Source organism: Thunnus maccoyii, chromosome 13 (genome assembly GCF_910596095.1).
Source record: "Thunnus maccoyii chromosome 13, fThuMac1.1, whole genome shotgun sequence".
Classification (NCBI taxonomy): Eukaryota; Metazoa; Chordata; class Actinopteri; order Scombriformes; family Scombridae; genus Thunnus; species Thunnus maccoyii.
This window is the reverse complement of record NC_056545.1, coordinates 29,119,626-29,143,492: the sequence shown is the minus strand read 5'-3', so window position 1 is coordinate 29,143,492 and position 23,867 is coordinate 29,119,626. Positions and strand designations below refer to the sequence as shown.

At 39.6% G+C, this 23,867-nt stretch overlaps 2 protein-coding genes across 13 annotated transcripts in view; one reads left to right on the top strand and one right to left on the bottom strand.

Annotated features, from left to right (window-relative positions):
- Nucleotides 1–3,441, top strand: part of esama (endothelial cell adhesion molecule a) — a 56,410-nt gene extending 52,969 nt beyond the window's left edge. Inside the window, exon 9 of the mRNA XM_042431273.1 lies at nucleotides 380–3,441. Within this exon, the coding sequence (XP_042287207.1) occupies nucleotides 380–914 (535 nt within the window). The 3' untranslated portion in view covers nucleotides 915–3,441. The remainder of the gene's footprint in view (nucleotides 1–379) is intronic.
- A 561-nt stretch (nucleotides 3,442–4,002) lies between these two features.
- The window catches only part of fez1 (fasciculation and elongation protein zeta 1 (zygin I)), a 34,411-nt gene continuing 14,546 nt past the window's right edge, over nucleotides 4,003–23,867 (bottom strand). Inside the window, exons 1-11 of one of the 12 annotated variants that reach the window (XM_042431066.1) lie at nucleotides 23,179–23,282; nucleotides 20,313–20,423; nucleotides 17,480–17,835; nucleotides 13,936–14,023; nucleotides 11,773–11,859; nucleotides 10,280–10,445; nucleotides 8,109–8,425; nucleotides 7,263–7,343; nucleotides 6,268–6,343; nucleotides 6,101–6,166; nucleotides 4,003–5,880 (exon numbers count right to left, since the gene is read on the bottom strand). In XM_042431066.1, coding sequence (XP_042287000.1) covers nucleotides 5,864–5,880; nucleotides 6,101–6,166; nucleotides 6,268–6,343; nucleotides 7,263–7,343; nucleotides 8,109–8,425; nucleotides 10,280–10,445; nucleotides 11,773–11,859; nucleotides 13,936–14,023; nucleotides 17,480–17,805 — 1,224 coding nt within the window. In that variant the 5' untranslated portion in view covers nucleotides 17,806–17,835; nucleotides 20,313–20,423; nucleotides 23,179–23,282 and the 3' untranslated portion in view covers nucleotides 4,003–5,863. Of the gene's footprint in view, nucleotides 5,881–6,100; nucleotides 6,167–6,267; nucleotides 6,344–7,262; nucleotides 7,344–8,108; nucleotides 8,426–10,279; nucleotides 10,446–11,066; nucleotides 11,118–11,772; nucleotides 11,860–13,935; nucleotides 14,024–17,479; nucleotides 17,836–20,312; nucleotides 20,427–20,856; nucleotides 21,055–23,178; nucleotides 23,283–23,867 lie in introns of those variants that run through there. The other 11 variants (XM_042431055.1, XM_042431056.1, XM_042431057.1 and 8 more) reach the window with 11 other exon arrangements.

Genomic DNA, 23,867 nt, shown 5'->3' with positions numbered 1-23,867 from the left:
GGTTGTTAATGCACTCTGAACAGATGTAAACAGCATCTGAATTTTTGCAGGATTTTTTTATGTCAGCCGTGGCAGGATCTCCATCAACGATAAAACATAAATCAATATAGAAATCATGTAAAACAGGCTTTTCATCACTATCAAAAGTAATCCAGGTGGCTGTTTGTACAGTGTGAACAGGAACTGCTAGTAACCAGTAAATATATGTATGAGGAATATACTGCACTGTAAATTTCAGTAAGAAACAATTAAACAGAAACTAGCAATCTAAGATGATTGCTAAAAAATCTGAATACAGATACAAATACCGAACATTTGTGAAATGAACACATACAGAGAACAGCTTAGCTTTACACACCTGTGTCTTATCCACCTCCAGGGAGGATGCTCAGGCTCCTAAGCGTGTGTCCTGGGCTAAGAGCGGCATGGGTTCTGATATCATCTCCAAGAATGGCACCCTGTCCTCTATCGCCTCCAGCCCACATCACAAAGATCCCTCGCACCACCACAACAACCACCACCACCTGCAGCAGTACCCTCAGCGCCCCCCCTCAGACACCGCTTCTATCATCACCGCCACGGGCAGCATGGCTGGTTACAGACCGTCCCGCCATCACGGAGCCTCCACCCCCACCCACTACAGCTACAACAACAACACCACCCTGCCACGCGGACAGCCCATGTCCTCCGGGGCCAGCACCAATGGGAGCCCCCTGCCCGGACCAGAGCGCTACACCCAGCTGCCCCAGGCCCAGGCACTCCCGCAGACCTACAGCCAACCTCAGCTGCAGCTTCAGGCGGCTCCCTCCCCTCCACCGCTGCCCACCTCTACAGTCACAGCCTCCAACATCACCAGGATGGGAGGGGTGCCCATTATGGTGCCTGCGCAGAACCAGGCCGGATCTCTGGTCTAACACCAGCAAGCACTGGCAGAACAGTGCTGTTGAGAAAAGATGAATTAAAGTTGAGGAAACAGTGGAATACTGTCCCTTTATACCGTCCAAAAGGGTCAACTGCTGATCTTTTTTTTTTTTTTTTTTTTTAAGGGAACGCTTTAACTACTATTTAGCAAAGAATTACAGTAGATGAAAAGATCAAATTCACTTATTGACGCTTGCTTTTGCGCCAAGATGCTTTCATGGCAAGACTTTCAGACACAGACTGTTTACTTGCTTAAAGTATACATAAGTCTCTTTTATATTCTGTATGCACTGTATACATTGCAAACTATGTATAGATATGATTTTCATACATTTGTCTAGTATCATCTTTTCTACTTTATCAAAGCATTTCTAATGTTTGTTTGTTTTTTTTCAAATTTAGCTTTCCATGTTGTCATTTCTTCCAAAAATCTTTTTTTTTTCCTCCTGCCATGCTAATTTTTACAACGTGAACAGAAAGAATGAAACAAGTGGGGCATTTATTTGTATTCAAGTCTCACAGATGAGTATACAGATGAAATGAGAAAGAGCCTCTGTAGGTCTGCTGTAATGTACTTTATGTATCATCTTTAATTTAATACTAGCTAAAGGAGGACTCATCAAGACCAAAATATGTGTAAGCACAATATATCAGTTCTACTCAGAGGAGAGAATGTAGAACAAAGTGAAGTTAGTGAAGAGTGGGTGTAATGTATAAACATATTTGTATTACTGAGTATATTTCTGCAGCAGACTTATTGAAAGAAAGATAGGACAACATTATATACTGTATATGATAAAGTTTGGTAATGCAAAGTATCCTAATCCTTTTTTTTTGGCTTTACATCTGTCGGTGGTTCAGCTTATAAAATGCTCTTAGACTCAATTCTTTAAACACAGATTAGCAAAAGCTTCTTAGAATATTGAGCACTATTCAGAATTGCAGTAAGGTGACTTTGCTAATGCACAAGTCCACACTTGAGTTGTAATAATTTAAAGTTGCCTACAGCATTGAAATTGTAAATATAATATTTATTTTCTGTGTGACAGACAGCAAAGCATATTGTTGGCCACAGCCTGTATGTAACATATGATAGAAGTAATATGTTTGCCTGCAACACTGGATACTGAACCAAAGATATACAGTATGTATCGCTTCATTATGTCAACATGCTCTCTTTATATGTTGTTTGTTTTCTAGTGTAGGTCAGTAGGGAAGCGTTTTGATTCACTCCTATAAGCTACAGTCTTTTTTTCCCATTTGATTGACAGAAACATTACCAAGAAATGGTAACAGGAAGTTGATACAATTTTCTCTGAAGACTCATGAAGGTGCCTAGTCAGTAATTTTCAAAAATTTTTTAATATGAGAAGATGAAGATACACTCCTCCTCTTTAAAGTTGAGTACATTTGCTAATTTAAAACAAACCACAGAATATTGTATCAAATTCTTGTTGGCTTAATATTACTGAGCTAAATAAGCAAAAACTAAACCACAAAGAGGTTTCCAACAAAAAGAATAAAAAGAATTGATGTATAACACTTTAACACAGCTGTAGCTCATGTTACACACAGTAAATGACACAGAGACATTATTCTGTGAGGCTGCTCTGCTGGCCCTTTTTTAACAATTTTGACTTAGTTTTTACACATGAAACATCTTTATTACAGTGTTATACAGTTTATTACAGAGTCAGAATGTAACCAAATCGCTAGAGACGTAATGATCTTAACATATGTGTTAAATGTGTCTGTATTACCCTTGTTCTGGTCACTTTCAAGTCACATAAAGGCCTATTTAAATATCATGAGTCTGAAAATCGAAGAAATATGTATAATGATAGTGATCGTACTATCTGTCCTGCTGTAATGTCATTACACTGGAGAATATATTTGCTGTTTCGCTTCTTTTTTTTTTTTTTTCTTTAGTGTGCACAGAAGGTCGGAATATCAAACCAATCCTGAAATGTATCATTTGAAACTTGATGATGTTGAAGGGAAACGTAACAGGCCCATTCTGAAATCAGTTTTGACACAAGCTCGCAGGGAAGTAACAGTGAAACACGTGTGGTAGTTGTATCTCGAAGGTTTGTATTGTTTTTAATACATGAGAGCAAAATGGAAAGATGAATGTGAAAGTGGTGAAGAAGAGTTAGAGAGTACAGCTACAGTTCATAAACATACAGTTTTAACTTGTGAATGGCATTTAAAAAGTATACATTATGAACATTAAAATGTATTCGAGACAAGCCTTTATTTTTATACAGTAGTGTATAAGAGCACATAAGCAGAGTTTATAAATAGTTAATGTTTCATAAACTAAAGTGCTCACTGTCAGTGAGTTATGAATCTGGATGGATTGTAGAACTACTGTGTATAAACTGGTGGCCAAACTTGTGCTTATTTATACAGTAGTCCTGAACTGTGGACATTAATGTGCGGTGTGCACTTGTATCCTTCATATTTATGTTCATGGAAAAAGCTTTGTATGATATTTTCAATTAAAATACAAATGAACAAGTGTGAGTATGAGTGTTTTGTCAAAATATTAAATCTTAAAGATGATTTCAGTCTGCACTGACTCATTTCCAAAGCAGGTTTTTGTTTAGGATCTGTTCTAGAAAAAAATGTTCAAAGATTAGAAAACTTTACTTAGAATTAGAAACTTAACTGTAATTCAACAGGATGATAATCAAAAGAAACAAAGATCCCACCACACATGTTTTAAGACATATAAAATAATCTGCTTTGAATAATAACTTGTGTCTGACATGATTAATGATAAAGACAAATTGTCACATCCCATAAACAAATACTTAGTAAGGATAAAGATTTTAAGAGTTACTGTAATTCAAGATTAAGAGAGCTCTGGAGTGTGTAATCACTGTCTCTGACATTAATCCACTGGCCATAAAGAGACAATAAAGGGGTGGGGGGGGGGGGGGGGGGATTTAACAGAAAAACCCATTCATACTCATGCCCTCATAAATAATTTGTATGTCTTTATCCACATTTATTTTTGAACACACATCAAGGGGCACAATCTAGTCAATGGTGATATTAAATTCAGTCTTTAGCATTTAAGTTACAGTTCACTTGCATTACAATCACTATTCAAACATTGTTTATATCTGAAACTGTCTATCCTAATACATTTCAAATACTAATGGCTGGATGTAACGTGGTGACACATTCCCAGAGGTCATCTGGGGTTTAAACTCAGTCACTAGAGGGCAGCAAAGTGTATCTATCTGGGAGAGAAACCATCTTCATGACCAAGTGCACACTGTCATCTAAAAACAATCACTGTCAAATATAACCTCTACTGCAATCTGCCGTCCTGAGGCAACAGTACGACCTTCTCCTTCCTGTTTACAAATACTTTCATTTTTACATAATGTACTTTATGATAACATGTTTCTGATTAATCAAATGACAATCTGCAGCATTTCCTGAAAGGAACACCATCTTAGGAAGCAGGGTCACATGTGGCACAGCGCCAGAAAAGGATCAGATAGAGAAAAAAGCTTGTTGGAAAAAAAATAAAAGCATGTGCATGAATCTCTAAAGAAGGATAATTGATGTTTGAAAGGCATACTTTATTTTTCTCCAAACTGATTTTCCACCAAGGCAGTGTTGTTCAGTTAGGTTTACACATTGACAATAAGCACCATGCTCAGTGATGGAGATGTAAATGATCCATATTTGGTATTTAAGATAGAACAAATGCTACTTTGTTAAATGTTTTTGATACATTATCTGAAGAAAAAACATGCAGCAGAGAGTCTGTTTGCATCACCATGTGCAGCTTGTTTCGTTAGCCTTCTTACATCAGCATTGATCACGTGACCTGCTAAACTCACGAGGTAAAGACAGCAAACGCACACACCATTAGGGTAGAATGTTTATTAGAATTTGCGATTAGCGATGTAACATTCACCTACATGGCGCAAAGGAAGTCATAAATATGCTAATATGCAAATATGCACGCCTTTACTGAAATGAGCTCGTCTCTTCAGGGGATGATATCCAAGGAAAAGTCAGTGATACACCTCCACGTGGCTGAGCAGGGTGGAATGCATGGTAGCCTGTCACTCTGATGACACAGTAAATAAAAGTAGAAAATCTGCAACACAGTTTATATCAAATATTTAGATACAAATTAAAAGAAATTACAAAAAGAGAAGAGCACTGGATATTCAGAGAGTAAAATATAAAGAAAAAGAAACCCCAAAAAGAAAGCCGTGTAATGCACTGCACTGCACCCGTAATAGTTGTGTTTCTGTTCATTCACATGGAGCTACAGTACTAAGTTGGCAGAAAAGGTGCATGGCTTTTGTATTCAAATGAATTCCTTTTTTCATCTGAAACAACACAGGGAGATGATCACATGAGGATGCAGTATGGCATGTCATTCATCTTACAGTGTAGTCCTTATGAACCAATGAACAGTCAACAGAACCCAGTGGTTAAGAGGTCAGTTTATGAATAAGAGTCAGAACTTGACAACATTTAAATTCTTTCACAGGAAATGAAAAAAAGAAGAAAAAACAGTAAAGAAATTATGGAAAAGAAAGCTGTGGTAACATTTTTATCCCTGTACCAAAGTGGTGTTGTGATTGTTAATAGCATGTCATGCTCCATTAGTGAAGTCCTTTAAAAGTGGGCTTGGCTTGTCCCACTTGTTTAAGTATTCAGATGGCGGCCATTCGGGGGGGTCTGGCCTGAGCTTAATGTGCAGGAGAGGAGAAGGTGAGCTCAGCGAAAGGCAGTAGTCATAGTTGAGGTGAATACGATAATGCCGATGGTGAGTATCCATGGTTGATAATGGTAAAAGAGGGGAGGTCATGCAGCTCGGGCCAGAGGCGAGGAGGGTTGGAAAAAGCCCTGGAGGAGGAGGAAGAATTCTCCATCACACTGTGGCCCCTGGCCTGGCGGTGCTTTAGGTAGGACACAAGACTAGAGAGAGGAAAGAGTGGATAATAATGTTAAGTCTTTACAATGATTTGACAGAACAAAGTTAGCTTTGATTTTCATTCTCGTGACTTCCTTACTACTGTATTTTGTTCAGCTCAGTTCACTATAACCACTTAAACCCATTTTTATTCATCAAATCCAAGCTGAACACTGACTTATTCTTCACCAACCACTTTGTAGCAGTGTTGAAACCTGTGTTTACCTTTTAATATGTAGTCAGTTAGCAGTGTAGGCACCTTCTCACTGTCCTCCTTCATGGCAAAAAGAACTAGGGGGAAGAAATACAAAATGTATCAACTGGATATGCACTTGTTTTTCCAGCCAGTAATTATCATTTGCCTCTGATACAAACGTTCTTCACTTGCTTACTTTTTGTGAGCATCTGCAGGTCGTCAACAGATGGAGGGGTGCCTTTCTTCTCAAATGGAATGACTGTGTTTAGATACTAGAAACAGAGTCGGGGTTCAGAAGGTTTAAGATAAAAACTGGGATATTTAACAGTCAAGCTGACAGGGAATGAGCTGGTATTTTAATGTGGAGGCTGATCAGTAGCAGCTTTCTATCACTGGAGTCCACACTGCATTGAACCTGAGAACTTATAGCAACAGCTTGACATTTTGGGAAAAGAAACATTCACTTTCTAAGCTTAGCGAACTGTCAGCTGATGGTGATGATGCTGCAGCAGACAGTTAGCTTAGCTTAGTTTAAGACTGGAAACAGGGGGTAACAGCTGAAACTGAAGTGTAAATAGTTAATAACAAGATTATGTGCCAGATTATTTCTTCAATTTTTGTACAGATTAAAAAAAGAGATCTATAACTAGTTAATTAGTTTGTTAATTAGTACACTTTAGAGGTGATTGTGGGTGGAATTTTACCTTCGGACAGAGCCTAACTATCTGTTTCCCCTTGTTTCTAGTCTTTAATCTGTAAGTCAAACTTTTCATTTATTTATGTGTATCCGCCTGTGATTTATGTGGACAAACAGTGTGGGCCTTTAAGATGGATATTTCTTGCAGTGTACCATAGCATATTGCTTACACTATCAACAGAGATCAGGTTACAGTGGGCCAATGATCTCTGTGTATGACCTCAACTGTGCATTGAACTGATGTTAAAGGGAGGGTTCCCTTAACAATTCAAGGCCTGCTCCTTCTGATGTGTCAAAACATATACATATACATGTAGATGCAATTCATTTTGAAAAAACATTTTGAATGACAAAGGAGTTTTTCAACAAGATTGCAAATGTGCATTGTCTTGTTATGCTACATGCTGTATAGGAACACTAACTGCTGTATTCTGAAACATATTTGCATACATATTCAGAAGTATATGGAGTTTCTAATACTTCATACACCTTACCTGTTTGTCATTCCCTGTGCTTCCAAATGTCTGTCTGATGCCCGTCTGCAGGATGTTGGACAGTCCCTCCATGCTGAAACGCTGCAGGTCACGAATCACACAAACACACACACACACACACAGTACAGACCATTATGGCATGATACATATATACTGATGATCTCTATGACAACTTAGCTCCTCAGTAAAACAGAAAGACAGGCTTACATCTGATCAAGAGTGATTCATTTTGCTGGAGTACAGTACAGACCTTTCAGCATCTCACATGTTGCTGACAAACAAGACATCAAGGTGAGATACAGTTACTTTTATTGTCTATACTGCATCTGCATCATTAAGTCATCTGTGCATTCATATTACTTCAGTAATGGTCTCAGGTACCCAGCAGTCACCGGATACAAACACTACTGCTGTGTTTTGCATTTTGTATGGAGGGAGAATCCATTAGGTTGTTTCTCTGTTATTGGACAGGAGTGGACTGTTACTGTATGTAGTGGACAGGTCACTTCCACTATAGGATCTTTCCTGGCAGACACTTTAAAGCCTAATGGAACTGAGATCCATTTTGTTAACAGTCAGAGGGAGGAATGAGAGCTAACAGGCACTGTGGTTTCACTGTTCTCTAATTTAAACTGGAATGATCAACCATGAAATCTGCACACTCATGAGCACGCATACTGGAAATGGATAAATACATTATGGAATAATTAACACTGGTGTAGTGACGCTGACGAAAGAGCAAGATTGTAAAACTCTTGTGTGAAAGGGCTGAAGTCATGGCGCACACACACACTCTCTTAGAATGTAAATAATTCAAAGGTGTGTTAAGCATACCCTCCCTCTTACCTTGGCAGGCATGGTCCCTGTCTTCTCCGTGCGGACCGTGGAGCCTGTATTCCCAGCGTTCACAGTCGCCACCGTCCCCGGCCCCTGCAGGCTCAGGGCCTTGTCCCGGCGTCTGCGTTTGCTGCTGTCTCGCTGCTCCTTCTGCCTGTTCTGCACCTCCATCAGGGCCGTGATGAACGTGTTCTTCACCTCTTTCTCGAACTCCAGCTCGTCACGCCGAGCCAACTGGCTGACCAGCTCCTCTGAGTACTCACGGATTGCAGCCTCCACCCGGTGCAGCAGTTCCACCAGCGCAGAGCTGGGCATCAGACTCAAGCCTGCAGCAGGGAGAGAAGGGAGATTTGGGAGGGAAGAGAGTTGTTTTGTGTTAAAGTATTTTTTCTTAAACTAAGGTTCAGACAGAATGCTGAAAACATACAGACGGTGTGAAAACAAGCAAAATCAGTTGAGCTTACATTGAGTGCATGGAGTTCAGCTTGAGTAAAAGAGCAACACTTAGACTCAAATTCAAATTCATGCATCAACAAACTTATAAACTGTGTTCAGAGTCAGACTTTATTTTTCAATTCTATATATAATAATTTGGTTTAACACTGAGGAAATATCATTGATTTACAAAAAAAAAGATCAAGGAAGACATTAACCAAAACAGCTGGCGACTTCTGGTTGTTTCACATTATCAGTGATTCCAACCTTTTTTCCCCCTTTTGCTTGTGACCCCTTGATACAAAGCAAGGTCTTTGTCAGAGATTATATGTTTGTGAGTTGTGGGCAGTTCAAACACAGTAATTTTCTCTCCCCAGACTGTTTCATTTGAATAATTTAAAGGCCTTAAGATGTAAAACTATACAGTATTTCATAAGGAAACGGTAAAGATTAGATACAAATCTAAGGCCTGTGTAGAATTTTGCAGCAGATTTAGTTTTTTCTTGCTTCTTACTGCAGTAATAATCTCACTACCCTGAATACTCATCGTCTAACTTCTTGGAGGGTCGTGATCCCCAGATTGAGTATCGCTAATGTTGACTGATGATAATTTTGCTGCATATTTCTTTCCGTTTCTTTCCACATCGATGATTTATGAGTCTATCAAGACTAACAAGAACTTTTTCAAGCCAGTTGTGAGCTAGAATTTCAATTTCAATTTGTCTCTCTTCCCTTCCATCTGAAAAGATCCAGTTCTCCCACAGCTCATTTGATCTTACAGTATGTTAAGCAAGAGTGATATACCTAAAATGTAGATGTAAAAAAAACCCATTTAACAATAATGCTACACACCAAAAGACTGGACATATCAATGCATTTACACACTGTGCTCTGCCACACACAGCTCTCATTCCCACAGTGGACACGATAAATGAATTCTCCTCAGGAACCACATGGATCTGCAATATGTTTGGCGACAGGGTGCCTCATGTCAAAGAACACCTTCTCCTCTTGATCTCTCACCCATGGATGCTGAAATGAGATGACTAATGTAACCCTGCGGATTACTAAATCAAATGGTGATGTGTGTGTGGGGGGGCTCCCTGGCGACTCTGTGAACATGACTAATGATATACATCTCTCCCACATCTCTCCAAAATAAGATTTGAAGACCGAATATGAGAGTAAACAACTTATTAAGAAGGATATTTACTGCAGTATGTTTGTCCTTGACTACGGTGCTCATCGTCAAAAGCCACATCATAACTAGCCTTCATGTTGCATCTTCTAGAAATAGGGATGATGATATTTGTCATGTCCAGCCTATGACAAGGTCTCATCTGAGGGGAGGGGGGGGTGGTCTCGCCTTTGGTGTTTTATTGTTTAGTGACATGCTTCAAGGAGAAACATTGACTGTAACCTAAAGAGTACTGCCATTACTGTTGGGTTCCTTTCAATGGAAGACATGTTTGGTTGTTTGGCTTAAATACAACTACAACATTTTGTCATTTTTGTCAAGAATAGATTCACATTTACAATAAATTTAATATAAAAACCTGTATCTTACACCTTCTGTGTCCTGACTGGGGAAGTACAGCAACATAGGAAGAGCAGACGCCTCAAAGAAGCTTTGTTTTGACAGGAACCAAACCAGTTCAAACCCGAGACCAACTGAAAACAGACTGGGCAGTCAAAGTGCCAGTGACTCTGGGCTGAGCATGAACATGAATTATCTTCAGCTCTACCTTCATAGGAGCAGTTGTTGTTGGAGGCCTGGGACAGCTGTCTGATCTCCTCCAGCAGGGAGGGGTTGGTCCTGGGGGAGCAGTGGCTGCTCTCCTCCTCGTCCTCCTCCTCAGTTTCTCCGGGATCTGGAGAGTTCTCCATCATCTCAACTATCTCCTCAATTACCTTGGATGGCGAGAGAGTGAGAGAGAGAGAAGGGAGACAGGAGGACAGACAGGAAAGACATTAGGAGAGGAGACACACATCCATAACCATCCATTTGTCAGTAGAGTAAAAAGTGTAAATATCATACTGAAATCCATTATTGATGCCTACACAGACTGCAGCAGCACTGTATGATGGACAAAGACTTGAGTTGGATTTAGGCAGGTGTCTGTCTAAGTTTCTATAGCAGCATGATCTAACAACAACCCAGCAATCCACACTGTCATACATGACATGAGTAGTTTTATTGTGATGAGAAAGAGCCTCTCCCAAAGCAGCATGCATGAAACACTGCACAAACACACAGTTTAAAGATAACACACACACACAGCCACATTAATAAATATATGTAATGATTACCCGGGTGGAAGACTATGATCTATAAAAATAGGAATAACACATCTAGCAATATAATAGTATTTGTGGGGTTCCTCAGAGGTCTGTTCTTGTCCCTTTACTGTTTTCAATCTTCATGCTAACTTTGGGTCAAGTAATGCGCAATTCCAATATTTCTTTTCACTCTTATGCTGATGATAGGCAGACATATTTGTCCATAAATCCATCACAGCTCTCTTTGCTTACCTCACTCACAACCCTTTCTTGCAGGCATAAAGTCTAGGCGTGGCCAGCTATCTGTCAACTCAGAAGCATTGACGAAATTAGATTTTTTTTTCTCTATGAGTGATGCACAAACCCTTATACATGCCTTTGTCTCCAGTCATTTAGATACTGTAACTCCTTATTTGCTGAGCTGCTCTAGAAATGACTGAACTGCCTCCGGCTTGTTGTTGTCGGCCCCCAGAGTGAGGCTGGAGACAGAGGGTAGTAGGACATTTACTGTCAGGGGCCCACAGCTTTGGAATAGCCCTCCATTGGGAATGAAGCAATTTATGTTATATATTGACTTTTAATTAGTTTTATTCTTTCTTTTATATGTATTCTTTTTTGCTAATTGCATTGTATTCATTCTTTATTTACTTTTCTGTCTGTAAAGCAGCATGAAAAACTCAAACTATAAAAAAAAAGGATATTATGATTATGATTATTATTATATAACAAATTCTGAATGAAAAAGGAAGAATACTTAAAAAAAAATACCTGATAGATGATGGTGAATCAAACAAACAAAACAAAAATACAGGATGTGTGAAGTGTGGAAGGTACAAGAAGACGAGGACACAAGCACCGTTCTAGCTGAGCCTCATGTTACAGCCTGCTTTTTATCTTCATATCAAAAACAAGACAAAGACGAATCACTGTTTTATCTCAAACACACACACACACACACCTGATCAGCTGTGATGAGAGGCTCTTCACTCAGGCAGTTGGCGTTGTCATTCTTCTCGTTCATCTCCTCCTCCTCTTTTTCGTGAATCTGCAAAGAACCGAACAACATTTATGATACAAATGGCTGCAGCAGTATGTTTTAGAAGGAAAGGAGGTTACCGAGAGTCAGACTGCCTTTTGTGTGCCTTTTTAATTTTCCAAAAGAGCTAGATCCTGGAAGGAGAGATCATTCTGGGATTGCACTCATTTGGAAGTCTCATGCTTAAATATTTGAAAGGTTTTACATTATTTAGTATTACTTTTTAAAAAACAATTTACTATTCCATTTGTAAAAGTATTTCAATAGTTTATATTAAACTTTAAATGTATTTACTTATTTACAATATTGGACTTTCATACAGTTAACTATAACAAGTGAAGTAATCTGTGCCATGGGCTGTAGGTGTGGTAATGTCTGTCTGTCAGCTGGTTGGTTCACCACCTTGGTCCCGACCAAAATATCTCAACGACTGTTACATGGTTTACCATGAAATTTTGTACAAAAATTCATGAGCCCCAGAGGATGAATCCTACTGATTTTGGTGATCCTCTGACTTTTCATTTGAATGGATTACAATGAAATTTGCTACAGATATTAATGTTCCTCTCAGCATGAATTGTAATTACTTTAGTGATCCCTTAGAGATTCCCTCCTGACATATAAAAATTTGTATCTGTAATGTTTTTTCCATGAAAAAGTTCACTTAACTAGTTAGACTCATAAAATTACATCTATTTCTTTCTCCCTCATTGAAAAATCAAAAATGTATGAATATACAGATATTTTTGTGTCAAGTTTAACTGCTTGACAAACGATGTCTTCTAAAAAGTCTCAGGGTGTGTGCACCACATCACACTTTTATAACTAGTTGTGAGATGTCACAAATCATGTTCATAGGTACACGCCTTTGACTGAGATTTAAGGTGAGCACGTATACACTTTCCTCCTTTGGCAGATAAATGTGGAAATAAACTTTGCACAAAAGAGATCAAAATTTCAAAGTACCTGCAAATATACTGACATTCCCATCAGCTTCAGCTTTCCATTGTCTTTAGTGCTAATTAGCAAATGTTAGCATGGTAACATGCTCAACTAAGATGGTGACAGTGGTTAACTTTAACTGCTTAACATCAGCATGTTAGCATTATCATTGTGAGCATGTTAGCATGCTGTCATTACATATAGCTCAAATCACTGCTGTGCCAAAGTGCAGCCTCACAGACCTCACATGATTGTAGAGTCTTATCTTGTTATTATGTCCACAGTGTCTATTATTGACAATAGTGAGACAATTCATGAAATATTTCCCGTTTGCTGTTTGTTGAAAAATCCACAGACACAGAATACAAGCAGATGTATTCTGTGGTCCTCATGTGTTCTGGTTAGAACAAGCATTGACAGCCAGTGTGGCAGAAGAAACTGAAATTTATAGAAAATCCACAGAAAAAATAATAGCGTCATCCTACTGGCCTTAAGGGGTACTGTCATTTATGAATATCTACTGTTGGTCTGTTGTGATATAACAATAGAATCCAGCAGCTGGGTTTGAAGACAGGATCTAGCTGAATATAAGCACTATGATGCATTCACACAACAACCCTCTCCCTCTGGGACAAAAACATCTGCTCTAGCCTCGACCAGCCCAAACATGGCCTAGACTGCTTCAGTAAGTGCCTGCTGTCCAAGCTGAATGTGACAGCCAATTAAGCGAGGGAAGGAAGAGGGAGACCTCTGCTAAATGGCAGACCAGTCAAAGTTGGTCAAGCATGACTTCAAGTGTCAGCAGTATGAGATTAAGAATCAGATAGAATGGACCAGTTAGTTACTCAGTATCTAGCTACAAAAATTGGTCCTTTCATTCATAGATCTCTAAAACCATAAAAACAAAACCATATTTGTCTCATAAATAGTGCAACAGACATTATTGAACCATTTGTAGTGAGTGGAAAGACAAATAAATACTTCAAATCCTTCCTTATCTGCCATAAAAAAAAGAAAACTGGGGGGAAGGTGGGGGTTGCTACTCCCAAAGACATATGGAATGAATGTAGACCAAATACAAAATAAGTAGGAAGAAGGAATAAGCAGAAACAGAAAAATAGTAAGATATAGAGTGACATGTACCTCCTGCTCAGAAAGATTGCCGTTGAGTCCCTCTGAGTCGGGGCTGTCCCAGGTGCAGATGTAGTTGTCAGTTAGAGCGTCCCAAACACTGCAAAATAACATACATGCACACATGTAAGCTACAGCAACATTCAAACAACACAAAAATGTCAAAGAGAACCATTAGAACACTGTTTTTGGCCTTATCTCTAAAGGCTAGACTATTTTAAGCTGGTGTGTCCACACACGGTTTAGTTAGACAGTTATATAACAGTTTTGACTAGAGTTTGGTGAGGTGGTTTATCTCCCTGGTTATAAGGCAGTCTACTCAGCTCTGTCTTTAGCAGCCTGCAACTCAGTCAATATTTCAACGTGGCAAGTCAATGACTGCGGAGGAACAATGCACAACAGAAAAAAGCACAGCTTACTACTCGTTAAAAGGTATCCTGAGCAGAGATTTAGATAAAGCTTCTCACATCATTGTGCCAGTGCCTCTGCAACCCGGAGCGAGCGTCTGTCTGAGGAGGAATGGCATGAAACTGGGAGAGAAGTGTCCTTTGTTTTAGAGCCTTTGTGTTTTTTCCTCCTCCACTGAGAGGTTGGCTCAGGCCTCCTGCCCTGCTCCCAGTGGCACTGCCCACACCCGGTCACACAGTGGACACCATTCAGCTAACAGCTTACCTCACCAGCCATGCCTGCGTGCCATGGCTGCAAGCACCAGCACATAAACAGGACCAAAAGTTTCAATACACTTAAGATGAATATAAATAAAAAAGTTCATTATGTGAAATGTGTTCCTCTCTTTTTATGAGCACTGCATTGTAATATATAAGATAATGGATTTTGTGCTTAGATGTTTTATGTTTTCTTGAAAGATAAGTAGATTAGATGACACCATCTTGTAAAGTGACTATTGTTTGCTCACAGGAAGTTGCACTGTCGCCAATGCTACCGTCATTCTCACACTGGAAAAAGTGGTTATATAACTCCATGATTATTGAGAGGTAGCTGCTTTGAATAGCTTGCTTTTTCCATGTTAATGTTTTAGTTTTAATGTTATTTCCATGTAAAATAGTTTCAACCACATTTGTAACAGTGCTACACAAATAAACTGGATTTACAGTATGTTAAACTATGCTAATGAGCCACTGGCTGTAGCTTCATATATAACTGGTATCAATGTTTTCATCTAAGCTTCTGCAAGAATGCAACTATATTTCCAAAAAAAGTTAAACTTTTCCTCTAAATGAAACTGAGCACTTTAAATGAAATAAAACCAACCCCGTTAAAAACATTTTAAAAATCAGTAATAACCACAGCACAAACCACAACAACACATTAACAGAACGTACTGCACACGTAACACAAGGACGCGGTTTGGTTGTCATGGATGTATAATATAATGATAAGAGCTATAGCCAATTTTTCCCAGTGGTCACTCGCGGTATTGCAGTGAAACATCCCCCTGCGGCCCAAAAAGCATTTTCCCCATAGACCACCATTGTAAAACATCTGTAAAACTGTTGACATTATGACAATTATGACTCTTTCTATTATCAATTTTGATCCATGGAGGTTTTATATTTGTAAAACTTTCCTCAAGCCGAGAAAAGCGATTTAAAAATCAATGATGTCATCACAATGTAAAGTCTATGGGCCAAGTGGGAACTCGTGGGCGGGGCCAGAGGGAGAAACACTACTACGCATATTCAGTAGGCCACACAACATGGAAGCTAGAAACTTTTTTTGATGTATGTGCCAGCCGAGCAATTCTTATTGGACTAAATAGGCGCCATTTTCAGTTTGGAATCCAGCTCTTATAAAACATCAATGTCTGACCAGCCGGAACTGGAACTCTGTGTTACAAAGCTGTCCTGCTGTGTTTGTTGGCCCACAGCCACTGAAGAGAAATCATTCTGTTTAATATTCTAGCTTGTCGGACTCACTCATATCTGCCTTTCTAATCAGGCATCTGCAGGGATTAGACCAAAACGTGCCACAGACTGTTTTCAACCAAACAGCAGATTTAGAGTGTTGGCGATTATTTCAGTAGGTCTTTGAGTCTCTCTGGTTTAAAATGAGTCACTTTAATTGAGACTGCACCCCTTTTCCTTAAAGCCATAACACAACATCAGTGTTATGAAGATCAGTCTTAGTTTCTATAAATGGCTGATTATAATCTGTGTGGCACTGAGGTGAACAAATATAATGAATGAGACCTACTTGATTTGAAATAGCGGAATGAGCTGTCACTTTCAAGAATTGGTATTAAATGGGAGGAACAATGAGACAGAAGTCTAGATGAGGTTTGGAACAGTCACTATGTCTGATTGGGAAAAACTGACCTCATCTTGTCTGTAGTGCTTTTCACAAACCAGTGTAAGGCACTAGACTTGTGTCTTGTTCATAACATGCAGATTAGTGTAAGTACGTAGAGCTCCCAACCATCCACAGCCCTGTGTTCTGTGCTCAATAATCAAAGTCTTATTCATGAATATAAACTAATTTTTACCAGTAATTTGATATTGTTTTGAAAAAAATGACATGATTCCTTTCCAAACACTCTCTTTGTGCACTGACAGTCAAGCTATTTTTAGCCCTATTCATATCCACATGGTGTGAGGACGTCTGTGTTTCCGCCTCAGAGCCTGCTAGCTAAAGGAGGAGGATCTGGCAGTCAGCTGGTAGAGAGGCAGAGACGGAGACAGACAAACAGACAGAGTCAAAGCCAACTGAGGCGTACATCACTGCACATTGAATAATTCAGCATGCAGCCTTACTGTGGAGCGGGGAGGGGAGGGTGGGGTCATGCCGCTGATTGACTGGTTTGTTTGGGATGTTGTGGTCTGTGTGGGGGGAAATATTTTGGCTTTTGTCATGTGTGGCGTGCTGGGCTGCTGAGCCACTGTTTTGGCCTCCAGTGTGTGCTGTGGATGGCAAGAATGGCAGCATAATGAGTATGTCAGGACTGGATTTACATAAAGGGCTGGAGGAGTGCCTTCTGTTTTTATGTGTGCTGAGAGTCTGGCTGTGGTATCTTATTACGTCACTATAGAATAATTGTGTTTATTTATATCACTTTATTATGATTGCCTAATTAGGTGAATCACAAAACACAACCCATTTTGCAGAAAGGCTGAAATACTGAAATGGAGATTCAGTAAGCAAATGTTATTAGTTCAGAGCTAAGGATTATATTATTTTATTATTTATTATTATATATTTTCTGTACATTAACAATGTTGTAAAATAAGATGCTGTTTGGAATGTAAATTTATTGTTATATTTAACCCTGTGGCTTCCAGAAGCATTTCCTGCATCTAAAAATGTTTTTTCAACTGACTGTAAGTGCTACAAGTACCAGTTTATAATAATTCAGGTAATCCTGTTAGAGTAGCAGATCCATTAAGATCTCATTTGTGCATCCTGAAGGGTTGAAAAGGCTTATTAGCAGATGGCCACTAATGAAGGCCACAAGATGTGACTGAGAGCTTCAGAAAATGTCCAATAACTAAACCTTATGCAGCGAATTTTGTGTCTAACTATATAAATAGAGGTCACTCACTCTTCATCCTGCAGCCGCTCCTCATCCTCTTGGTTGTGTGACTGGCTGCGTATGGGCGCCAGGCCTTCCGTCTTGGTGTTGTAATTGTGGAAGCAGACGTTGAGCTTTTCGTCGAACTCGTTGACCAGGTCCTCCATCGACTTGAAGCTCATCATCTCAGAGAAGTTCTCCAGCTCAGAGAAGTCCTCGCGGGTGATGGAGGCCAGGGGGACGGTGCTGGTGGTGGAGTAAGAGGAGTGGTTGAGTGCTGGATGGTCCAGCTCATCCATCCGGCAGGGCCGGAGGTCCTCAAACTCCTCATCCAAACACACAAGAGGGGCTTCCATGCTGTCCCCTGTCAGGTGAATCTCTGAGCCCTGCACAAAGAGAGTGGTGGTGATATAATGTTTAATGCATTGAGGTTGCTGATTTCAGCATTGTATAAAATTGATTTTTTTTATAATGTTTTATCAGCATTCCCTTCATGAGGCAAGGTCTTTGTTGGAGGAAATGTCTTTAAAGGAAAGACCAGATCAGTCAAAGCACAAAAATCTGCCATGATTTGTATTTGTCCCCATCTGCTAGATTTACAAATATCCCAGAAGGATTTATCTGGCGTCTCCTAAATCATGCCTGCCTCACCTCATGTGGAATGGCACCATGTTGTCTAGACAAAGAGGAGGTGGAGGTAGATGTGCCAGAAGGGTACCAGGTCCCAAAGGGAACCCAACCAGTTGGCTTTACTGGTAAACCACAGTTAATTAAGTGCCCCTACTGGGATTTAACTGATGAGGTGTCCAAGATTCTGGGACATGAAAATATAAGGGTACATTTGTCATATATGTAATCTATTACAGTAAGGCTACGTTTCAGTGTCAGCATGAACAGGATAACATTTTTATCTCTTTGTGCTGTAAACCAGCATGTCTATTGTCAGTGTAAATATGAACATTGCTGATTAGTTTTATGTTTTCTCAAGGCTTTTTAAGGGGTTCAAAAAAATGGAATTTGCTTGTAGAGAGAAGCTGGTCCTTTTTACTTGATTGTCATGATGGTATAGATGTAGATTTTTCACTCTACATACATTGAAAGGATAAAACAGTGTCTTGAAACTCTTCCTCTGAGCTCATTAGGGCCATCAGTGATCGAAAAATAAAATGTAGTTTTATAAAACAGCAGAACGTAAAACGTGTCGAGCTGCAAAAAGAAGCATCACTGGTACGTGGAGGACTTCCTTCCTACTGCAGACAGACTTTTTAGAGAAGTTGTGCCTGGGTCAGGCTGTCTGACGCAGTGTAATTACAGTAGTGAGGCCTAAATTTCTTCCTTTGTGCTTTGCTAGACCGTGGCCTGGCGTAAGTGGGCGAGTACAGAGAAGTCCATTTAAAACAAGCTTGTGCAAGCCTCTTCCTCCTCATCACACCACTCAGCAAAGTACTGCTCTGTTAACAGCCGGATGCTGTTTTTCAGGATCTCATCCTTTCTCTCTGAAGCTGTCTTCTCTTCTCTATACTGCTGTCTTTTTTTATTGCATCTGTTCCATTTTTCCAACATGTATTTCTCATTTCTCTGAGATCTATAGCTAAGACTCCATGTTGAGATGTATCATCCCCTGCCTCCTTTAAGTGACAGTGACTGACAACTATGTCTTTCAATAGACCTAATTAAGGTCATTTTGTCCACTCAAATAAAGAACATGGACATGGAAATTACTAGCTGACTCTAACCTCACAACAGGGAGTCTTTGCAGGAGGAGCTGATGCTCTGCTCCTTGAAAAGTTGGCAGGGCGAACAATCACAAATTCAATTCCCTAATAGCACTTTCCAGTCATGCTGTAGCCACTCTGTTTACTGCTAAGTCAGTGTAGCAAACTGGATGTGGAAAATGCTGGAATATTTTCCTCTAGCGAAAGCGAGGCATGAAATCCCAGCATCCACATCCCAGCTGACAGCAGTATGGATGGTGCGGAGGTGGGAGTGTGTTGAAATGTGCAGGTAACTGTGTTGAAGGTCTGTATAGTGGAATGTATAGTTAGTGTATGTTAGATATATGTGTCAGCCTTTTTTGTATGTGACCTTCACAGAGAGTGGGGGTCTCAGGTGCGTTTTCCCTGCTCCACAAGGATGCAGGTATGAAAACAGCCAATCACAAGAGCTCATCAGAGGTCATTTAATTCAATGGAGACAAATCTATAACTCTATTTTACCATGGGAGAGGCGATCACTACTACCAGATCGAACAAAAAAAACAATTTCATTGCAGATTTTTAAAGCAGATTTCTATTTTTTTTTCTCCAACACAATCAAGCTTGTCATGTGCAGCCATTTTTCACTTGGTGGTTTATTTAGTAATTTGGGTGAGAACAATGCCAACACATGTCAGCTGCTATTAAAATCAATACGTGTGAGCCTGTTGTTTATCAGGAATATGGGATGAAATTATTGTTCACATCTATTAAGGCCCTTGGCATAAAACAAAATAGGACCCTAGGGAATCTTACAGAAATTTAATCACATTTGTGTTGAAAATACCTGTCAAACCATTCAGATTTTGTCCCACATAAACATAACTGTAATGGATTCCACTTCAAATCAATATTCAGGCGGCCGAGGCAGAAATGGAAATCAAGCAAGTGCATGTCATCAGCTCATCAGAGGGAGAAAAAAAGAAGAGAGTGGGGGGAGGGAGAGAAGAGCAGTGAGAATAGAGGAAGGAGAGATGGAGGAAACCATGGTTACAAGGCAAGGATGGAAGGAAGATGATGCAAAGCGAGGACCTCAGAGGGGTCAGGACTGAGCATGAACATGGAATAATGAACAGCAGGATGATACGGACAGTAAGAAGACTGATTACCTGCAGTAGACGTGCTGCCGATGTTATGGCTTGGTGTGTAGACAGGACCTGCTTAGACAAGGAAAATCTGTGTCTAAGCCTCCCTCCGCTGCAAAACCCTCGGATGAGCAGCTGCTACATTCATTCCAGGGTGAAAGACGGGGGAAAAAAATATCAGGGAGAGAAAGATGGCAGCGTGGTCTGAGCTTTGGTCTGTATCCCTTCCCTCACCCGTTAGCCCACAGCCACCCTTATCTGTCCTCCCACAGCCCGTTGTTTTCCAATCAATAGGCAGCCAGCCCAGCTCATACAGAGCCTGCGCACTGCCAGGCCTCTGACGATATCAGCTCACCCCCTCCTTTCTTCTCTCACCAGCTTCTCTTTCTCTCTTTGTGCCTGCCTCCTCGCTCCCTCCCTCCCTCCCTCCCTGCATGCATTAATTCCCAAATATTCATGAGGAGAGGAGAAGGAGGGGGAGCAGTAGGAGGTTTGGGGGAAGGAGATGTTTCTGTGGCAAGGTAACACATTGTACATCTGCCCACCTTGTACATAAAAACATGCTTACTATGACACCAGCTGCCCCCCTTTCACCTGCTGAATCACTCTGACATAGACCTGAGTGGAATAACACATCCAAAAGAGGATTTATTGTTTTGAACCTGTTTAGCACAGAGAGAATATGGGTAACATGAAGAAAACTCATATCAAAATTTGAAATCAAGCTTGCATTTGCTCCCAATGTCGGTGTCTTCTTTCTTTCTTTCTATTTTGAAAAACAAAACAGAACATGTCAGGGAAGCAATGTATATGTAATTAGATTATGCATGTACCCATATATAGAAAACAGGAAAAAAAACAAAACTAAACAATCTACTCAATTCAATAAAGATTATTATCAGGCTCTTACAACCAGAATACATGCTCTCTCATAAAGAAATAGTGATTGTCATTTTTTATACCACATTGATAGAGTATGGGAGGATAAACACACATGCAGGATTGAAATGATACAAACCCATTTTGCATTTTGACCAAGAGGAGACGGCACCAAGAACACATGGTTTTGAATCCATCAATATTTGAATAATTAAAGTATTTTTTCAATCTGTGTTTGAACAGAGAGTCAGAGTGTTGGATGGACATGACCACATTAAATGACAAGTTGTTTTGACACACCGCCACAGAACATAAATCATCATATTTACTACCTATCTTAAGAATTACATGCAATTTATGAATAATAGTATGTTGTGTTTCATGTGATTTATTTGATCTAGTGATTTTTATTTTATTTTATTTACATTATACAAAACTTTGCAACAAGTCTAGTTGTCAAAGTCTATGTTGAATATTAAGGTTATTATATATTATATATTATGGTCTTATCATTCAGAAACAACTGGTTGCATACTGTATGTAGGTCACCACTGTCTTGATGCATTCATTATAAGACTGTCAACAATTTTCAACTTTTGGCCACTTTTTTAATACAGAATTAAGTAGTGATAAAAGTGCTTTTGAGAAATACTGTAAGAGTCGATGTCTTTTAAAGAAATATTAAAGAAAGAAATATAAAGAAATGTGAGTTTTGCCGCCAGAGAATCTCTTGTACTGACTGCTCTTCACTACATCATTTCACAGGCAGCTCTCAAAAGAGAAATCATAATAAACACAATTTATAAACTACATTCAATACTGAAAACTTAAATACTGAAAATTTTAAAATGCAGCAAAACTAAGAACTTCTTCCTGATCTTTAAAAAGATGAATCCTAACGTCAGTATAAGACAACATACAACGACAGATGCTAATGAAAAAGGCTCAAAGATTGTGAACTTCATGTTGCGTCCATCAGAGCCTGTGATCTAAAATCTGCATAATCCCTGCTGTCAATCTGTGGTCGCGGTTTAGACCTCCTGTCTAAAATCCTCCAGCTGCAGGAGTATAAACACATGCACTCACATTACTGTTATTATCACACTCAGACTGGGAAATATTATAATATGGCTATCTTTGTGGCCTGGAACATCCAGCTCTCTCTGATATGAGCAGATTTGACAGATTAAGCTTTTTATAGCCTGACGGTTTGAGAGAATTGAGAAAATAAGCAGTCAGAGTGTGTTTGACTGATGACTTGTATATGTTGCATGTTTTATTTTCCTGCAGCCCATCTGTGACTCTACTGATAAAGATGATCCATTTTGTGTACACTCTAGGCTACCTGGTGATTAGGACGTTAGCAGAAAATCATCAATGTGTTTTTTGTCCTCCCAAAATAGACTTTTAGAAATTGGCAAGCAAAAATATACCAGGCAAAGACAAAGAGAGAAGCTGCGGACTGATTCGGTGAATACATGACGTCAGTACACAGGAGGTGCTGCGCCCACCTGCTGGGTTAAAGATGTTGCACACTATAAAAAATTAAATCACACATGACAGAACATACTGTGCTCACAACACCTACAACAGTAGGGAAACACATCAATCTTAAATGTGATTCTTTGTTTATGATGTGTGACGCTAGAAACCGGTAACACAAAAGCATGTACAGTAAGCACTCTGTGGTTGAGCACTCAGTATGCAGCGCATCTACTCAAATTTCATCATTATGAGTGTGAAACACACCATTGGAGGCAACATAGCAAACCAGCCAACAAACACCAACTTCATTAGTCTCTGTAAGCAGCTGCTTCTTCCCCACAAAACAAGAGAAAGAAAAGGAAGAAAAGGAGATCTCACCAGTCAGAGGCCTCCCATTACTACGGCAACATAGCTCACACAGCCAAGCATTGCACAGACGCTGGTTGCCATGGTTATACTGTAATTGTACTGGCTAAAGAATTACTCTACAAGCAACACAGAGGAACAAGAAGGAGAGAGCTCTCACTCTGTTGTCCTTTTTGAATACAGTAAACACTGCCAGGAGTGGCTGTAAGTGTACTGCCTTTGTAAGTTTTGTAAATATATAGAATTTGACTTTTTGTAAATTTGTATAAGAGTATAGGAAATAGCCATACTGCACACTGATAACTTGAGGCGCCAGATGGTTTCTTACACAGAACCATCTCACAAGTCATCCATCGAAACTGTTTGGAAAAGGGCAGGCACTTTCAAAAAAATACTTGGCAGGTGATTGGATGAACCATTTGTCTATCATCCTCTTTCCTCGCAAGGCGGCTGGATTTGTGACGCTGATTGGTCCGAATTACCGGTAGTTCGGACACAAGCACATAACTTGAAGCCTGTGAAGATGGATTCTTGAGAGATCAAGAGATCCAGCTGCCTCACAAGGTAAGCACTTTGATGTAAAAAAAAAAAAAAATTATATTTGCAGTGACATTCATTTGATATTAAATGTGTTGTGTCTTTTTGTTTAAATTTGTGATGAATGTACAGCATACTGTATATCCAGTATGCACATTTACTGTAACAAGCGAATAATGACAGCTGTTGCAGGTTATCATAAGATGGAGACAGATTATGTTTCAAGTGTCATTGCACTCAAACACTTCAGCAGCTGATTTCACTGATTAGCACACCTTCAGTCTGCTAACGAGCTGCTGCTGTGTTGGTCTA